Source organism: Macaca nemestrina, chromosome 14 (genome assembly GCF_043159975.1).
Source record: "Macaca nemestrina isolate mMacNem1 chromosome 14, mMacNem.hap1, whole genome shotgun sequence".
Lineage (NCBI taxonomy): Eukaryota > Metazoa > Chordata > Mammalia > Primates > Cercopithecidae > Macaca > Macaca nemestrina.
The window spans coordinates 28,686,759-28,705,599 of record NC_092138.1 but is presented as its reverse complement, the minus strand read 5'-3'; the positions used below and the strand labels follow the sequence as shown (position 1 = coordinate 28,705,599).

Sequence of the window (18,841 nt, the reverse complement as noted above, 5' to 3'; positions counted from 1 at the left end):
AAACCATTGTCTTGAGCTTGGAAGTTAAATAAATTAGCAGAGTAACTTACACCTGTATTTGGGATCCAGGCATGCAGGATTATATTTAATTTAAAGGACAATTCATTTTTATTGAGTCATCCTAAAGCCAATATCTGTTTGAATATCTGAGCAAAGCCTTTACATTTTTAAAAGGGGAAAATATGAATTTTCTACTGTGAATAATTTTATTGCATTTAACGTTACCATTCTTTATAAACACAGATCAATGGGACTGTAACTGAGAACATGTCTTTAACGGATGCTCGAAAATTGATAGAAAAGTCAAGAGGAAAGCTACAGCTAGTGGTGTTGAGAGACAGCCAGCAGACCCTCATCAACATCCCATCATTAAATGACAGTGACTCAGAAATAGAAGGTAAATGAAGAGGAGGCTGTGAGCTTAGCTGGAAGTGAGGAAGGCCGTTGCTTCCCTATTCTATTTAGTGTAGCTATCCAGCTGGAAGTTAAATTTCCAAGGAAAACTCCCTTGAAACCTTAATCCCCAAAGGTCACTGTTTGGTTGTAATTTGCTTATTAAAGTGCCTATTGAAATTAGGTTTCCAATATAAAATTCTGGTGCACTTGCAAACTCTCAGAGAACTATTAATTAGGCAATTGAAAGCAAAACGTGTCAGTAAAAAAATGTGTGTTTGAGTGGTTCAAAGAGCTAACCATGTCATGTATATATTTGCTAGTTGCTCATTGTTTTTTTTTTTTTTTTTTTTTTTTTTTGAGACAGAGTCTTCCCTCTGTTGCACAGGCCGGAGTGCAGTGGTACAATCTTGGCTCACTGCAACCTCTGCCTCCCGTGTTCAAGTGATTCTTCAGTCTCAGCCTCCTGAGTAGCTGGGATTACAGGCGCCTGCCACCACGCCTGGCTCATTTTTGTGTTTTTAGTAGAGATGGAGTTTCGCCATGTTGGCGAGGCTGGTCTCGAACTCCTGACCTCGTGACCCGTCTTGTCCTCCCAAAGTGCTGGGATTACAGGAGTGAGCCACCAGGCCCAGCCTTAATTGCTCATTCTTTAAAAGTGGCGATTAGTATTTCTAATAGAGAAGATAATTTGGAGGATAGCTAAGACAAGTAGATGCTAAAAAAGAATCAAAGTGGCTAATATTGTGGCATTCATTAGTTAGCAGTCTCCACCACCTCTTCCCTTTTGAAGAGCTATATTCATTACGTGAATATGAATTATACATAGGATAACATTTTAACCTTGTAAAAATTGCCAATAGAAATAGTTAATCACAATATATCCCACTGAACCATCTACTGTTGCTTTTATGCAGAGAAGTTTAGAAAATATTAAGTTACCAAGTTGTAAAGCAGGCTTTTGTTGATCTTTTTTTTTTTTTAAGGAATTTCTTTATAAAACCTTAAAACTTAATTCAGTTTCCAATGTATCAGAAGTTGTTATCACTGTTATGGATGCAGTGCAGGAAAACAAAAGGAGCATGAGAAATAATGCCAGCATGTTAGGGGGTTTGCATTTCTTTCCTTGCTACTCAGTATGTGGTCCTCATCCCCCAGCCCCTGACCCCAGTAGCATCTGCATAATCAGGGAACCTGATAGAATTGCAGAATCTCAGTCTCCCCTCAACGGCCCCACAACAACTATATTCTAACAAGATTTGCCTGCACCTTAAAGTTGGAGAAGCACTGGGCTTCTTGGGAAGAATTAGTGTATACATCTATGATCCAATAATAGAATTTTGACTCTTCTGTAGCAGCTTTGATGGAAAATGAGACAAAAGAGAAATACACAATTCTAAATTTGCCTTCCCCTTTATTAATTAATGCCTTTCCCTTAAAACGAGCAAGTTTTTCTCCAGGGGAGGACTATTAGACTAATAGCACATTTCCTGCCTACCTCACTTCCATTTCCTGTGTTTCCTACCCAGAGAATAGTGCAATTTCTCTGGGTAGGAGAATATTTTAAATATTTTATTTAAAAGTCTTTTCTTATTTTTGAAACTAGATATCTCAGAAATAGAGTCAAACCGATCATTTTCTCCAGAGGAGAGACGTCAGCAGTATTCTGATTATGATTATCATTCCTCAAGTGAGAAGCTGAAGGAAAGGCCAAGGTAAGATGACATGCATTTTCCCTTGTACATGTCATTGTGAATATACACACATATGTATTTATGAAACTGTTATCTCTTGAGACATTAACATATGACATGTGCTTCAGTTCCAGAGAGGACACGCCGAGCAGATTGTCCAGGATGGGTGCGACACCCACTCCCTTTAAGTCTACAGGGGATATTGCAGGCACAATTGTCCCAGAGACCAACAAGGAACCCAGATACCAAGAGGACCCACCAGGTAAGCCTTTAAGACCACTCAGTTTCAACAGTTGTGTTCAGAAGTATGTGCTCACACAGCCATAACAAAGAGTGAAATCTTGTCCTTTGCAGCCACGTGGATGTAGCTGGAGGCCATTATCCTAAGCTAATTAACATGGGAACAGAAAACCACATAGCACATGTTCTCACTTTTAAGTGGGAGCTAAACACTGGGTACAAATGGACATAAAGGTGGCAATAACAGAAACTGGGGACTACTGGTGGTAAACTACTAAAGGAGGAGATGGAAAGGATTGAAAAACTATTAGGTACCATGCTCACACCTTGGTGGCAGGATCAGTTGTACCCCAAACCTCAGCATCATGCGGTATACCCATGTAACAGACCTGCACGTGCACCCCCTGAACCTAAAATAAAAGTTGAAATTATACATATATGTATACATACATGTATGTGTGCATATATGTGTACACACATGTATGTGTGTATATATGTGTATGTATACAGATATGTATGTACATATATATGTGTATATATAAATAAGAGTGTACTTAATTCCAGAGGGTGGCTGAAAGGGAGGAGAGAAATAAAAAATTATATATGGAAGAGGCCCTCCTTTCTCTCTCTTTTGACATTGACAAAGTATAAAATAATAGCCTTGTCTATATGCCATTAGAATTGGTCACACTTTGTCATGTTTGATAAGTTGAGGTCATTGTTTTCTCCCATCCTCGATCCTGACCTCTTCCCCCCCAACCCTTCCCCACCACCCTACAATTATCATCATAATTTTATATTCATAAATATTTAAGGGGAAACTATCATTATTATATGTTTTATAAGTTATTAAAAATCCTATGTTCTTGTACATGTGATCGTATACCCTGCATATTAGAGGTTCATTTTTTTATCTCTTGTATTTTGAGAAACCATTGGTACCTGCTAATGCTTCAGAGTTAAACTGCAGCTTAGCAACTTCTTTTTGTTTATGATGACATATGTGTGGCATAGACTTACATTTTTTTTGTGGATTTTGTGACTTTTCTATTTAGAAACGCACTCTTGTTAGTCCAGATTGATAACAATAGATATTTCTTAACCCACAGCTCCTCAACCAAAAGCAGCCCCAAGAACTTTTCTTCGTCCTAGTCCTGAAGATGAAGCAATATATGGGTATGTATTTCAGTCTCTCTTTGTTTTCCCTTCTTCCTTACAGCTCTTTCTCTGTTACTGAAATCCAGAAGAGTGGTGGTTTTTGCCTAGATGGTGATTTTGTACATTATCAGCCACCTTTAACAAACCCCCATTAGTAGTGCTTATGAGAAAGAGGAATCATTTGTATGAACAGCAAAATGTAGAAGTGGGTGAACTTTGTGATGTTACTGTTGTCTGTTTATCTACCCATCTAGCTACCTTTCCAGAGTGTTACTCTGAATATTTGTGTTTGTCAGATAAATTCACTCCCAAATAGGTGAAGTATTGCTAAACTACGGTGCCCCGTGGTGACTACACTAATGTGATGGACCCAGTGTCTGTCCGTGTCGAGGAGGGAGGAGGAGTGCTGCTGCGCTCTGCCCTTGATAATCAGAACCCCTAGTTCAGCAGGGTTCAAGGGCAGCAGCCTCCTGCATTAGGATACTGCTTCTTTGTACCCAGACTGTGTCTTTATTTGACAAGAATGCAGTGCAAGCAGGCCTTCCTTTGGAAGAATTTTAGCCCTAACTCTGCCCTTTATTTGCTTTCTCATCTTGACTGTGTTGCCATAAAGATTCCATAATTCTACATCTTCACCAGTAACAGGGACCTACTGATACTCATCTCATGGTCCCAAGAAAGATAAAATTGTAGGATATATGAGATATATGAGAAAAATGAGAGGGCTTTGTAAACTATAAATTACTGTATAGCTAGAAGAAATTAAATCTCTCGTTTGCTAATGTTGTTCTCCCTTTTAAAAAATATCTCCCATCTTTCCTTTCTGAAACGGAACCTATTGCAGCCCTAATACCAAAATGGTAAGGTTCAAAAAGGGAGACAGCGTGGGCCTCCGGTTGGCTGGTGGCAATGATGTTGGGATATTTGTTGCTGGCATTCAAGAGGGGACCTCGGCAGAGCAGGAGGGCCTTCAAGAAGGAGACCAGATTCTGAAGGTAAGAACTGTCCAGCTCTGTTTCTAGAAGTTACTTGTAAGGGGTGTGCTTTTCTGGGTGTTCTTCCTGTAAGGGAAGAGAAAGTGGTTCAGCTGGTGAAATAGAGCAGCTGCGAGTTTGTTGATGCCCAGCGTTGAAGTCTCTGTATTCCTCAAATGGGTCCTGTCGGTCTTGGAACCCAGAACTCATCCATGTATCCGTGAGAAGTGATAGTGTTTCAGTTCTTGCCAAGATTTTATTAGTCTGATTAATGTGAAAACATTGAGACTCTAAGTAAGCACTTACAGGAAAGATTCTTCAAAAAGATCTTTCTGATTTTTGCTTTTTTCGCTGTGTTCCCCCTGACTGCCATCTTTCTTAAGGCAGTGTCCTGTAATTGAACAAAGGTGAGTGTTGGCATCAGACTGGGTGATTTGAATTTCGTTCCAGCCTCTTATTAGTTCTGTGACCCTGGTTCACCCTGAGACTCGGGTTTCTGTATCTGTTTAATGGGGACGAGAATACCTGCCTCGCAGGGACCCTGGGAAGATTAGACCAGGTAACACTTACAAGGCAGAGTTCCCTGGCACCGAATAGGAAGGTCAGTGTCCATTCTGTTTTCTTATTGGAAGATAACAAATAGCTGCTAATCAATGTTATTTACATCTAAAATTGTCCAGGAAAGGAAATTCCTGGTTAATCAAATATTGATACATTTAAAGTTACTATGTGTTGGTATAATCTGTTAAAGAATTAAAAAATAACTTGGGTTATTTTTGTGTGTGTGTGTGTGTGTGTGTGTGTAGCATTCTTTGTTGACTTCAGAATAAATTTCAAGAACATCAAGTACCTACTTACAATAAAAATATAGAATACTAGGGAACTGCCTTTTTTTGACAGTCTCGCTCTGTCACCCCCGCTGGCGTGCAGTGGTGCTATCTCAGATCACTGCAACCTCCGCCTCCTGGGTTCAATCAATTCCTAGTCCTTAGCCTCCCCAGTAGCTGGGATTACAGGTGCCCTCTTAATTTTTGTCTTTTTAGTAGAGACAGGGTTTCGCCATGTTGCCCAGGCTGGTCTCGAGCTCCTGAGCTCAAGCAATCCACCCGCCTTGGCCTCCCAAAGTGCTGGGATTACAGGCATGAGCCACCGCACCCGGTTGTTAACTGTATTCATTGGAAATTTCTTTCTGCTTCTGCAAACTTGCAGTTCATATATATGAGTTTTTTTTTTTTTTTCTTGTTAATGTTAGTAAAAAGTCCATATGTAATAAATTAAGGGGTTTGGTAGGGGCTTCTAGGCTCCAAGGAGAGGGGAGAAAAAAGTTGTAGAATTCTCAAGGAAGCAGGCAGCAAAGTACAAAAGCAGGCAGCCCCCTTCCTTCTTGGCCCCATTGCAGTAAGTTCGGATTTCATTTGTGGAGCAGATGAAGGGCAAACCTTGATCGTGAGCTTTGCCAAAGCTTTCCGGTGAAATTCTAGACCCTCCTTGGCCCTGGTCAGGATCCTAGAAGACTGTACCTGCATGAACCTCATGGTACCGCATGATCCTAAGAAATACCACTCGCCAAATGTTACTGATGAAAACCCGTCTGAGTGCCAGCTCATACCAGTTTACTCTTTGCATATATGCTAATGAAGAAAAAAGGCATTTTTTCTAACTAGTGTGAGGCCATAGGATGATAGCTAGAAATTTGGAGCCTTTGCTCATTAAGGTTCAAGGATAAAATATTTTTGTACATTGAGGGGTTGGGAGATTTTCTAAATTTCCGTGAAGAAACGTAGTGAATTCACCTAGAGGCTTGGCAGTCAGACCTCTCTAAGTTGTTAGTTGGGGAGAGTCGCTTCCAAGGATAAAAATTCATGGTATCAGCATTTTTACTTAAGGTGTTTTGTTTCTTGTTATCACCCTGGCAACATGGAAGGAACTCTGGGAACTGGCTTCTTTTGCAGTCATCCCATGTGGAGGTCAGGCAATAGGTGGTCCTCATTTCTTGGGTGCGAATAAATTTTCTGTTGACTACAAAAGAAACTTTCAGTTCTAGAAAGGGGTGAAAAAGATTGAGTTTGCCTACAAGGACGGAGAAGCTGCTGCACAATACTAAGCTGTGGCTGATACAGGATCCTCTTCAGGCTCACAGCAGACATGGCTAGACCCTGTAGACTACTAAACAGCTAATCAAAGAGGATATTTATTGGAAAGGACTGTTCAATGTAACCTTCAAGTAGAAAAGTGCTGCCCTAGCCTTTTTCTACTTTAATTTGTTTCAATGCTCCTTTTCATGGCCAAATTGAATATATAAAGTGAGCCTTATACACATGCTAATCACTTTCTTCTGTTGTGGGATTTTTAAGTGTGGCTCTTTGTTTTGCAAAGGTGACAGCTTGACATGTGGAATGGAGGCATGAGCAGGATATGTATGTTCCTTATCAATAATGGAGATATATGCGCTTTTGCTTATTCCTGTTTGACTTAACTGCTCTTTGCCTGTTATTTATCTGATAGCGTTGTCATTTCTCTTTCAGAAACTTTTATGGGATGGAAAAGAGAAAAAAGACTTCTAAGTTTGGTTATTAACCATGTAGATTTTTCAAATGTAGCTACCATGTGTGCTTTAATTTTGACCATTATAGTTTTTGGCTATCGAAGACTGTGATCGACCCTGACCTAAGGTCAATCTCTTGTGGCCAGAGAGATGGACTGAAGGACTCCCAAGGTCCTCCTCCAGCCTTGTGGCCCTGTCTTATTTAAATAAATAAATATAAGCATATATAGTACATGTAAAAGTATAATATGGCTGTATGTAGATACAGATGTAGATAAACAAATGGCACAAGAAAGGATACCAAAATGGGATGATCCCTAATTGGGGGACAGAGACGAACCTTAAATACTAAATACTGTTTCAAAGGAAAAATTAACTCGATTGCTTTAGCACATCACTTTATTTTAAAAGCACCAAATTAGTTTTAGTCTAATGCCAACTTTCACTTACTCAGATTTTGGCCTTAATTAAAGCCCACCCAACTAAGGATAAGTTTCTTCTTTAATAAAGCATTACTCTTGTGATTAAAAGGATTCTGTAATTGTCAATGACTGAAGAAAATATTTCATAGGAATTTTATATCTTTATTTCTACAAAATATTATTAACATCAGGTACTTTAATATGATTTTCGTATTTTACTTATTTATAATTCTGTTTTAAAATAGGCTTAAACATAATAGAACTATGGGCCGGGCGTGGTGGCTCACGCATGTAATGCCAGCACTTTGGAGGCCAAGGTGGGCAGATCACCTGAGGTCAAGAGTTCGAGACCAGCCTGGCCAACATGGTGAAACCTCGTCTCTACTAAAAATACAAAAGAAAATTAGCTGGGTGTGGTGGCACATGCCTGTAGTCCCAGCTACTTGGGGAGGCTGAGGCAGAAGAATTGCTTGAACCCAGAAAGCAGAAGTTGCAGTGAGCCAAAGATCACGCCATTGCACTCCAGCCTGGGCGACAGAGGGAGACTCCATCTCAAAAAAAAAAAAAAAAAAGATGTAGCACTATGATTTTAAAATGTCTTGTTCTTTGTGCTGCATTTCAATTTTACTTGCTTTCTAACTATAAGGCTGAGGCTCTTTAATTTGATAAATACCTTTCAATTTTATAAACACATGTTAAACACTTTTAGGTGATAGAAGCTATAGGAAAAGGGTGGAATTGGTCAGAGTCTTTATTTGCACGCTTTTATTTGAACCGTTTAAAATTAGCGTGAATGCTGGGCCAGCATACTCATTTGCCACAGACCCCAACACTCCCTATTGCATTATAGTTATCTGTTTCATACTTGTGTATTACCTTCTTGGCCACCTCTGTGAGAGACTCACAGAAGGGACATGGATGGAAACAACCACAAGAAATTCTAATCTGATCTGGTGACAGATCCTTGCTTCAATGGCTTATCTCTAAGGTGCAGCTGGCAGTGTGGGGAGGCCAGAAGGTATAGTGCTCAGGCCCATAGCAAGGTGCTGGGTGGGAGGGCTTGAATAGTGACATTAAGGACTCATTTACGTGTTGGCTTTGCTCTGGTCAGGCCCTGATGAAAACAAACAAAAGGCTCAGTGGCACCTTACTATAAACTTCTCTGTTTTTTCTTTTTTTTCTCTCTTTCTGTTTTTCCTTCCTAATAGGTGAACACACAGGATTTCAGAGGACTAGTGCGGGAAGATGCCGTTCTCTACCTGTTAGAAATCCCTAAAGGTGAAATGGTGACCATTTTAGCTCAGAGCCGAGCCGATGGTGAGCAAGTTTGGTCATTTAGTTTTGTTGGGGTTGGGGGTGGGGAGTGGGAAGGATGAGAGAGGTGTCTTGGTACCAGAATAGGCAAATCTGGGTAATAAAAAATTGAGATGGATCTCAACACCCAATCCTTGGGTCCTAGGTGTGTGAAGAAAATCTGGGTGCCATTTAACTTTTCCATAAAAATGTTTTCTATGCATACACTGAAATAATTTTACTAGTTGTGTCATTTTGGAATAAAAGTGCCTTCCTGAACAGTGATGCAGCCTTACGTTCTGCCTGGAGTTATTAGTGAGTTTACATATGACAGGTGCAAAGGCCATGGCTGCTGGCTGGTGCCCCTGTTGCCCCCAGCCAGTCTGACAAGTTGTTTCGCCTTTCCAGGCCTTGTTCTCATCTGTGAAGTGAGGGTTGAGAGTATCTTCCTTGTCTGCTTCAGAGTTTGATTGGCGAGTGTGTTAATCAAGTTCTTCAGAGAAACAGAACCGATAGGAGATATTGGAATCAATAGGAGAGAAAGAGATTTATTGTAAAGAATTGGCTCACATAATTATGGGGACTGGCAAGTGCCAAGATCTGCAGTGAAAATGGTCAAGGTAGAGACTCAGGAGAGCCAGTGATTTAGTTCTAGTCTCAGTCTGAAGGGCTGAGAACCCGGAGAGCCAATGGTGTAGTTCCAGTACAAAGGCAGGGAAAAGAGCTGATGTCGCCTTTCGAAGGCCATCAGGCAGGAAGAGTAGTTTCCTCTTAATTGAGAATGGGTCTGGTTTTCATTCTCTTCAGACCCTCAACTGATTGGATGAGGCCCACCCGCATCGGGGAGGGCGATCTTCTTTGCTCAGTCTACCCATTTATACGTGACTCTCATTCAAAAACACCCTCAGAGAAAGACCTAGAATAAAGTCTGACCAAATACCTGGTCATTTCATGGCCCGGTCAAGTTGAAATAAAAATAACCATTGCAGCAAGCCGTGAAGCTGGTAATTTGTCCTTGTTCCTGTTGGAGCTGTGATTCCCATAGGACTTGTGCACTGAATGGAAGGAAGGTAAAGGGGAGATCAGAGATGGGAGAAGCTGTGTTGAGTGTCTAATACTTTTAACTTGTACGAAGCTGAATGCAACAAACAATGCTTTTGTCTTTCAGTGTATAGAGACATCCTGGCTTGTGGCAGAGGGGATTCATTTTTTATAAGAAGCCACTTTGAATGTGAGAAGGAAACTCCACAGAGCCTGGCCTTCACCAGGGGGGAGGTCTTCCGAGTGGTAGACACACTGTATGACGGCAAACTGGGCCACTGGCTGGCTGTGAGGATTGGGAACGAGTTGGAGAAAGGCTTAATCCCCAACAAGAGCAGGTAACAGAGATCGCATTCTCACACACCCCTTTTAATCCTTCCCCTTGCAGAAAACTACAGGCCCCCTCCCTGCAAAAGGAAACCCCACATGAGTTCATTACGTGTCATCATCTGTTTCTTGTTTATGGAGAGTGGCGTGAATTGTAAATAGCCACCAGCTGGTTTGTTGTGAGTAAATTTAGCATCATGTGGTTGGTTGTTGCATGTGGCTGTTTGAACAACTTCCTAAAGAGCATCTACTGCCTTGTACCGTGTACAAGAGAGATACTGAATGGCCATAGCATGCCAGGACACCTCTTAGAGACAAGGTACCCTTGTCTGGTGTCCCGTCTCCATCCTTGGAGAGGCTTATGCACCCCAGTGAACACTTGGTATTTGGCTGACAGTGCAGGAACCTAGAAAAGAGGCCTGTATTTGAGCAGGAGTTCCAGGTGTGGTGTGTACTGTGTACCGGCGTATCAGAATGAGCCAGATTTCACATGTTTATTGCTGAGCCATTTCTGGTAGATTTCATAGAGACCCAGCCTTTTTCTGCTCCCGTTTGGAAGTGACGGTCCCCACATTTCCCACCCTCTGAAACTTCTTCATTGTTAAGCGGAATCTTCTCTGAGCTCAGAAGTAAAATCGATTGGATTTGATTAATGAAATGTGTGTTTGCTGCGTTTTCTGGCTGTAGAGATTTACTTCCCATGGTTTCTTCTCAGAGCTGAACAAATGGCCAGTGTTCAGAATGCCCAGAGAGACAATGCTGGGGACAGGGCAGATTTCTGGAGAATGCGTGGCCAGAGGTCTGGGGTGAAGAAGAACCTGAGGAAAAGTCGGGAAGACCTTACAGCCGTTGTGTCTGTCAGCACCAAATTCCCGGCTTATGAGAGGGTTTTGCTGCGAGAAGGTGAGGAAGCAACATGGGGCCTGGAAATGATCTGACTGGGCTCTGAGCCTGTTCATCTTCATTTTCAGACCGTATGGTCAAGTTCTAACTGTTCACCTTCATTTTCAGACTGTATGGTCAGGTTCTAACTGTTCACCTTCATTTTCAGACTGTATGGTCAGGTTCTAACTGTTCACCTTCATTTTCAGACTGTATGGTCAAATTCTAACTTATGTATGTCCGTTATGCCAAAGGCAGTTTATAGAGTTGAAATCAAACTCTAACAAGGAGCATGATTTATAAAAAGCTGTTCCAATTCCTAAATTCAGGCTTATTTCTGCAACCTAAAAAATGTTTTAATACCACTGTTCAAAAATTTCCTTATATTGGCTGGACACTGTATCTTACGACTGTAATCCTAGCACTTTGGGAGGCCAAGGTGGCAGGATCACTGGAGCTCAGAAGTTCAAGACTAACCTGGGCAATATAGTGAGACCTCATCTCTGCAAAAAATAAAAAAAGTTTCCATATATTATCAGTGGCAAAGTTTGTGTTTAAAAATGGTGAGGAGCTAGGCAGTGTAGTCCCAGCTACTCAGGAAGCTTGAGGTAGGAGGATCGCTTGAGCCTAGGAGTTTGAGTTTAGTCTGGGCAGCATAGTGAGATCTTGTCTCTTAAAGAAAATATATCTAGGTTAGTATGTGGTTGAATGAAAAGAAAAAAATTGTTTTAAATGGTGAGGATAGTGAAGGCATATTCTTCAGAACAGAGCCAAGCTGAGTTGGGGGTGGTAGAAACCACAGTTTCTCTCATTTAGCTATGTTATCAAAAGGCCATATGATACTTGTACTGCTTATTTTAACAGCTAGGCAAGTGTGTATGCTTTAACGGCCTTTCTTGTCATTTCAGCTGGTTTCAAGAGACCTGTGGTCTTATTCGGCCCCATAGCTGATATAGCAATGGAAAAATTGGCAAATGAGTTACCTGACTGGTTTCAAACTGCTAGTAAGTCTGTCAGTGTTTTTTTTTTTTCTCTCCCATATTTTTATTTTGAAAAATTTCTAACAGAGGAGTTGGAAGAATCGTGAACACCCACGTACCCTTCACCTGGAATCACCAGTTGCTAACATTTTTCATGCACTTTCTCTCACCCACTCCTTGCACCATAGACACACACACACAAACTCTTTCAAATATTTCTGCAGAATCATTTATAACATTTTATCCCGGAATACTTGTGGGAATCTCCTAAGAACAAGGACTTTCTCCCACATAACTGCAATACCATTATCACAGCCAAGAAAGATAACACATTGATACAGTGTGATTTTGTATATAGTCCATTTTCCACATTTTCATCCTAGTTATGTGCTTCATAGCTTTTTTTTTTTTTTTTTTAATTCAGGATACAACCAAGGATCATTCATGACATTTGACTTTTATGTCTTTTTGTGATTTTTATGTCTTTCCAGTCCCCTCTTTTTTCCTAAATAATTTTGTTACACTGATATTTTGAAGAATCCAAGCTAGTTGTCTCCTAGAATGCTTCCTGTTGGACTGGCCTAACCGTTTCTTCACGATTAGATTTCCGCTAAGCAGGCTGTGTGGGTCCTTCCCACTGAATCTCTTTAGGAGGCACCTAATGTCAGGTGTGCCGTCATTGCTGATGCTAGGTGGGAGTATTTGATTGTCACCGTTTTCTAAACAATTATTTAGCTCCCTGCTTTTGCTTTTGCAGAAACGGAACCAAAAGATGCAGGATCTGAGAAATCCACCGGAGTGGTCCGGTTAAATACCGTGAGGCAAATTATTGAACAGGTGAGAAAATTCATCCACAGACCATGTTCTCAGAAATAATTAGATCATGGTTTGCTGCAGTCACTTTTAGAATAGTATCTGTACCTTAATCATTAAATGTTAATAATAAAAAATTGGCCAGGTGCAGTGGCTCACACCTGTAATCCCAGCCCTTTGAGAGGCTGAAGCGGGTAGATCACCTAAGGTCAGGAGTTAGAGACCAGCCTGGCCAACATGGTGAAACCCTGTCTCTACTAAAATTATAATTAGCCGGGCGTGGTGGCAGGTGCCTGTAGTCCCAGCTACTCAGGAGGCTGAGGCAGGAGAATCGCTTGAACCCAGGAGGCAGAGGTTGCAGTGAGCCGAGATGGCACCATTGCACTCCAGCCTGGGCGATGAGAGCGAAACTCCATCTCAAAAAAAAAAAAAAAAAAAAAAAAAAGATAATGTGAATGCAAACCATTTCACTGTGTGGAAACCAGTCACTGTTTTCTGGCAGCAACATACTGGTTTTTTTTTTTCAGAGTTCTCAGCATTATACCAAATAATGTGTTAATTCATTTTATCAGAAGTTCTAACACATTGATAATATTGAAGTGGGCATTATGTGGAAGGAAATGTGTTCTGCTTCTTGATTTAAATTTACAAGATAGGCCGGGTATGGTGGTTCACGCCTGTAATCCCAGCACTTTGGGAGACAGAGGCAGGCGATCACCTAAAGTCAGGAGTTTGAGACCAGCCTGGCCAACATGGTGAAACCCTGTCTCTACTAAATATACAAAAATTAGCTGGCCATGGTGGTGGTGGGCACCTGTAATCCCAGCTACTCAGGAGGCTGAGACAGGAGAATTGCTTGAACCCGGGAGTCGGAGGTCACAGTGAGCCGAGATTGCACCATTGCACTCCAGGCTGGGCAACAGAGCGGGACTTCATCTCAAATAAGTGAATAAATAAACAAACAAGATACGTCTCATACAGCCTTTACTTATTAAAACGAAGTCTTTGATGCTATATTACTTTATATACCCATTTATATAACTGTTCCCCATTTGTAACAGGATAAGCATGCACTACTGGATGTGACTCCAAAAGCTGTGGACCTGTTGAATTACACCCAGTGGTTCCCAATTGTGATTTTTTTCAACCCAGACTCCAGACAAGGTGTCAAAACCATGAGACAAAGGTTAAATCCAGCGTCCAACAAAAGTTCTCGAAAGTTATTTGATCAAGCCAACAAGCTTAAAAAAACGTGTGCACACCTTTTTACAGGTAAGTGAAATGTAAATGTTGTGCCTTTGCTCAAAAATGAGAAATAGAGAATTGAAGAATAGAAGAAATGACTAATTAATCTGAATGGAGAATTTGAAATTGTGTTCATGACTCCTTGAAAAATAGTTAATCCTATAAAACGAGATGTTAGACCAATGGCATTTGTATATTGAACTTTGTAATTTTGTCTATTTGAAAATGATCCTAAAGATCCATGATATGGTAATAATTAGCCATTTTGATGAAGTTCAGATTTTCCTGTGAGACTATAAGGCTAGTGATTGAGCCAGGCCGAACACCTACATCTCTGTAGAGATTGTGTCATTGTTCAGTACTCGCCATCAATACATGTATTAACTCACAAAGCAAAAGGAACTTGGTTTCATTATTTAAAAATATCCCCGTCTGGCATGGTGGATAACACTTGTAATCCTCCCACTTTGGGAGGCCAAGGCAGGAGGATCACTTGAACCCAGGAGATGGAGACCAGCCTGAGCAGCATGGTGAGATCCTGTCTCTACTATAAAGGGCCAAGCATGGTGGTACATGCCTATGGCTGAGGTGGGAGGATCGCTTGAGCCAGGAGTTCAAGGCTGCAGTGAACTATGATGGCACCGCTGCACTCCTGCCTGGGTGACTGAGCAAGACGCTGTCTCTTAAAAAAAAAAAAAAAAAAAATCTCCAAACTAGAAACTTGGACACTCTGAGTATTGGATGATTTAAAGATTTATTACTCCTCTTTGTTAGGTGTAATAATAATATTGTGATCTTTTTTAAACAAAGTTCTTTTAGGAATGCATACTAAATAAAATATTTATGGTTGACCTAATATAATGTTGGGAATTTGCCTAAATAGTCTGGAGTGAAGAGAGTAGATGGGATTATAGACAGGACAAGACTGGCCGAGACTTGGTAGTTGTTAGTTGTTGAATTGGTTGATATGTACATGGGAGTTCATTAAACTGCTATCTGTACTTTTGTACATGTTTAAAGATTTACCTAATAGAATATATTTTTAAGTCCATGAAACAAAGACCCATTGCTATTACTCATGAAAGTAAAATGGTCTAAGAACATGACATATTTTAATAACAAAATATTCACTATCTATATAAATGATGAATTCTGTGCATATGGGATTATTAAGAGTTTTAAAGGGTTACATAAGTTTTGTGGTCATGCGGGGCATTATTTTGTGGGGGCAACATGAGGAGACTGCAAGGATATGATACCCTCAGGATGAGGCTAGCTTATTGAGTTCATTGCGCATCATCATCCACCCATGTCATTTTTAGCATATCTCTGATACTGGAGAGGATGGGGGTGAATGATTGTGTTCACATTAGATGCTTGTTTTAGTGTAACTTGGTTTTTCTTGTTAAAGAGAGGTGCACTACTTACCACTGTGGCCAAATGAGACATAGTTTAACCAAATGCAGAGGAGGAAGTGGTCCATCATAAACTAGATTTCTGTGAATGTAGTCTTAAGTACTCATACTCTTGGTATGTTTATCAATATCTTTTCTGTCCTTTTTACTAGTATTATTATTACTATATAATAATATAGTAACATATTAGTAATATAGTGAAGAGTGGTACGGCCTTCCATGTGTGCTGTCTTATTAGGCCATAAGAAAGGCCAGCACTTTTGCATAGTCACAATTCTGGTGAATGGCTGAGCCCAGACTAAACTATGGTGTCCATAACTGTCCAATATTGTACATGTGTTACAGCACAGACATATTCTAATCCCAAAAGGGGTCACGTAATGTAGCCCTTCCTTTTAACAGATTAAAAAACTGAGGCTGAAGTGATTACAAATGAAGTTAAAACTACCCACACTTTATTTTCCCCCCTGCTTTTGTCTGAGTACACTGAATGGCTAGGGTCTTCCCTCGGAGAGTTAAATTTGGGGTTCATGTGAGGATGTAGGAAATCGGGAAGGGAAACAGTGCATTGTAGAGGAAGAACTAGGCTGAAGGCCTACAGTACTTACAGTACTTCTCAGTTAAACAGGAGAAGCTTTTTTCTGAGATTTGCCCATAAGCAAGTTGACTTGTCATAATAAGTTAAGCGTTAGGCTTGCCTCCCCAACTACCAATTTTTAAAAATTTGCTATAAAATACATTTGCATATCACAAAATTTTTTTTTTTAAAAAAACAATCTTTGAATTACATGTTTTCTTGGAGTCTTCAAAGCATTCAGTTCATGGTTTGAAGATCATTTAAGTTGAATTATAGATTTAGAGACCCAAATGGGGCTACCCTTTTATGCTAAATTGTAGAATTTTAATTCCTGATTTCTCAAAGGATTATAGACTACCTGGTTGACCACAGAAAACAGAAGGAAGATGCTGGACCCCCTAGCCAGATACCTTTGCTGTTGGTTGCCCATTTAGAGGGGTGTCTAGTGTGCCACTGTTAACCCAGGCACATGAAAAGCTTTATTGAGATTTGACTTACATACCATATAATTTACCCATTGAAAGTATACAATTCGGCTGGTCACGGTGGCTCACACCTGTAATCCCAGCACATTGGGAGGCCAAGGTGGGCAGGTCACTTGAGCTCAGGAGTTTGAGACCAGCCTGGGCAACATGATGAAACCCTGTCTCTACTAAAAATACAAAAATTAGCTGGGCGTGGTGGTGGGTACCTGTAGTCCCAGCTACTCGGGAGGCTGAGCTGGGAGGATCACTTGAGCCCAGGAGCTGGAGGTTGCAGTGAGCCGAGATTGCACTATAGCACTCCAACCTGGGCGACAATGAGATCCTGTGTCAAAAAAAAAAAAAAAAAAAAAAGGTATGCAATTCAGTGGGTTTTAGTATGTTCGGAGTTGTACAGCTGTCATCACAATCAATCAATCAATCTTAGAACATTTTTATCATCCCCAAAGACACCCCATACCCATTAGCAGGCATTCCCCATTTCTCCCTTTTCCTAAACCCTCTAGTCTTAGATATTACCTTTTGCTGTTGTTCTTGGTACTTCCAAACCTCATTGGCTGGGGAGGGGGAAGTAGCACTGACCATACATGTCAGGGCTGGACACACATGCGCTCAGAACCTCAGTACTCCCAACTAAGGCAGTGGGTGAGTGAGCATCCTTTCAGTATTTCACTTTCTTGAGCTCAAAAGATAGATTAAGTCTATCCAAGGGGTTATAGGCATAGCCCAGAGGTTGGGAGCAACAGATAATTAACTAGTATTGCTCTAAGGCAAAGAATCTGAGAAGCAGAATGAGATAATCCAATAATAAGCCAAAGGTACTTAATTCAGCAGAGTCAAGGGAAGGAAGCCTCATGTCTGTGCACTTGCCTGTTAAAAAGGGGTCAAAGCATGAGTTGGATGTTACCTTTACATGCAGCTTAGGAAGTTAGCTACTGTGAAGCTCTCAATTTTTATTCATAAACTTGACTGTTAATGTGAATTCAATAAGAGGTTTTGTGATATTCTTTATTTTATCAAGGGGCAAGAACATATTTCCTGCATCTCACAAATGGCCCTTTTTTCTTTATGATGAATACAGACCATACTTAGACAGCTACAACATAAAGCTTTAAAAGACTGTTTAACATTTTGTATATATTTAGTGTAAATCCCTCATTTTGTCTCTGGCGTACAAAATCTCACTTCTATTTTTAAGTATAATATTTTAGCTGTGAGAAAAACACAGTAATCTTTGCAGAGTACCATAATAGGAATATAGAAGTCCATGGAACCAAAGTTCATTTTCTTCGGGTTGTCCAATGGATCAGTGTATTTCAATGTTGTAAATAATTAATAACCAAGGAAATTGTAAGCTCATTCAGGATTTTCCAAGGTCACTGTTAGAACTTCTTAAACAGAAGAAAGCTATGTTACTTGGAGGAAAACCTGAAGCATCCTTGCTCACAAAATTTGCTTAATGGTTATTTTTGGCTTTAGAAGTGATAATACATTACAGAGGCCATGGCAATGTAGTTTAAAAGAAATCCTGATTTACCTGCAGTCTGATAATTTTAGGGGTACAATTTACCCGACTTGCTTGTCTCGTTTATCTCCATTAGGTCCATAATACATATTGCTGAAGAAATGGCATATGTTGTACTTTGTTGGTATTTTATATCTGTGCTGTAAATTTCTGTTTTAGATGGGCCATGTAGTGTAGTGACTGAGGCCATAGGCTCTGAAAGCAATCTTCTGAGCTTGCATCCAGGCTTCACACTTGCTTGGTGTGTGGCCTTGGGCTAGTTAATTTCACTACTCTGTCTTGGTTTCTCATCCATAAGACGGGCATCATAGCAATACCTACCTTGCAAAGTTTGTGTAATCATGAAATGACCTAATTCAGGTAAGGTACTTGGAAAGTAACTGATTAATGCATAGTAAGTGCTATTATGTAAGATATACTTTGTTCTGAGTAGAAAAAACTGGTTGAGTTTGTTTAATCCATATGTATATTCTAAAATGTGTAAGTCTATCAAAATGATATACAGTCAGCTCTCCATATCTGTAGTTTCCACATCCATGAGTTCAACTAACCACGTATAGGAAATATTTGAGGGATAAAATGGATGGTTACATCTAAACATGTGCAGGTTTTTTTTCTTGTCATTATTCCCTAAACAATATAGTATAACAATGATTTGTGTAGCATTTACGTTGTATTAGGAATTACAAGTAATCCAGAGATGATTTAAAATATGTAAGAGGATGTACATAAGGCGTATGCAAATACTATGTCATTTTGTATCAGGGACTTGAGCATCTGTGGATTTTGGTATCCAAGTGGAGGGTGTCCTGGAACCAATCCTCTACAGATACCA

General features: G+C 40.3%; 1 protein-coding gene across 8 annotated transcripts in view; it reads left to right on the top strand.

Moving 5' to 3' along the window:
- Positions 1 to 18,841, top strand: part of LOC105491857 (tight junction protein 2) — a 140,450-nt gene that overhangs the window by 111,432 nt on the left and 10,177 nt on the right. For all 8 annotated transcript variants that reach the window (XM_071077704.1, XM_071077699.1, XM_071077703.1 and 5 more), the window contains 11 exons: positions 244 to 397; positions 2,000 to 2,108; positions 2,216 to 2,349; positions 3,437 to 3,503; positions 4,330 to 4,480; positions 8,635 to 8,743; positions 9,888 to 10,098; positions 10,803 to 10,990; positions 11,878 to 11,973; positions 12,707 to 12,786; positions 13,824 to 14,034. In XM_071077704.1, the coding sequence (XP_070933805.1) occupies positions 244 to 397; positions 2,000 to 2,108; positions 2,216 to 2,349; positions 3,437 to 3,503; positions 4,330 to 4,480; positions 8,635 to 8,743; positions 9,888 to 10,098; positions 10,803 to 10,990; positions 11,878 to 11,973; positions 12,707 to 12,786; positions 13,824 to 14,034 (1,510 nt within the window). The remainder of the gene's footprint in view (positions 1 to 243; positions 398 to 1,999; positions 2,109 to 2,215; positions 2,350 to 3,436; positions 3,504 to 4,329; positions 4,481 to 8,634; positions 8,744 to 9,887; positions 10,099 to 10,802; positions 10,991 to 11,877; positions 11,974 to 12,706; positions 12,787 to 13,823; positions 14,035 to 18,841) is intronic.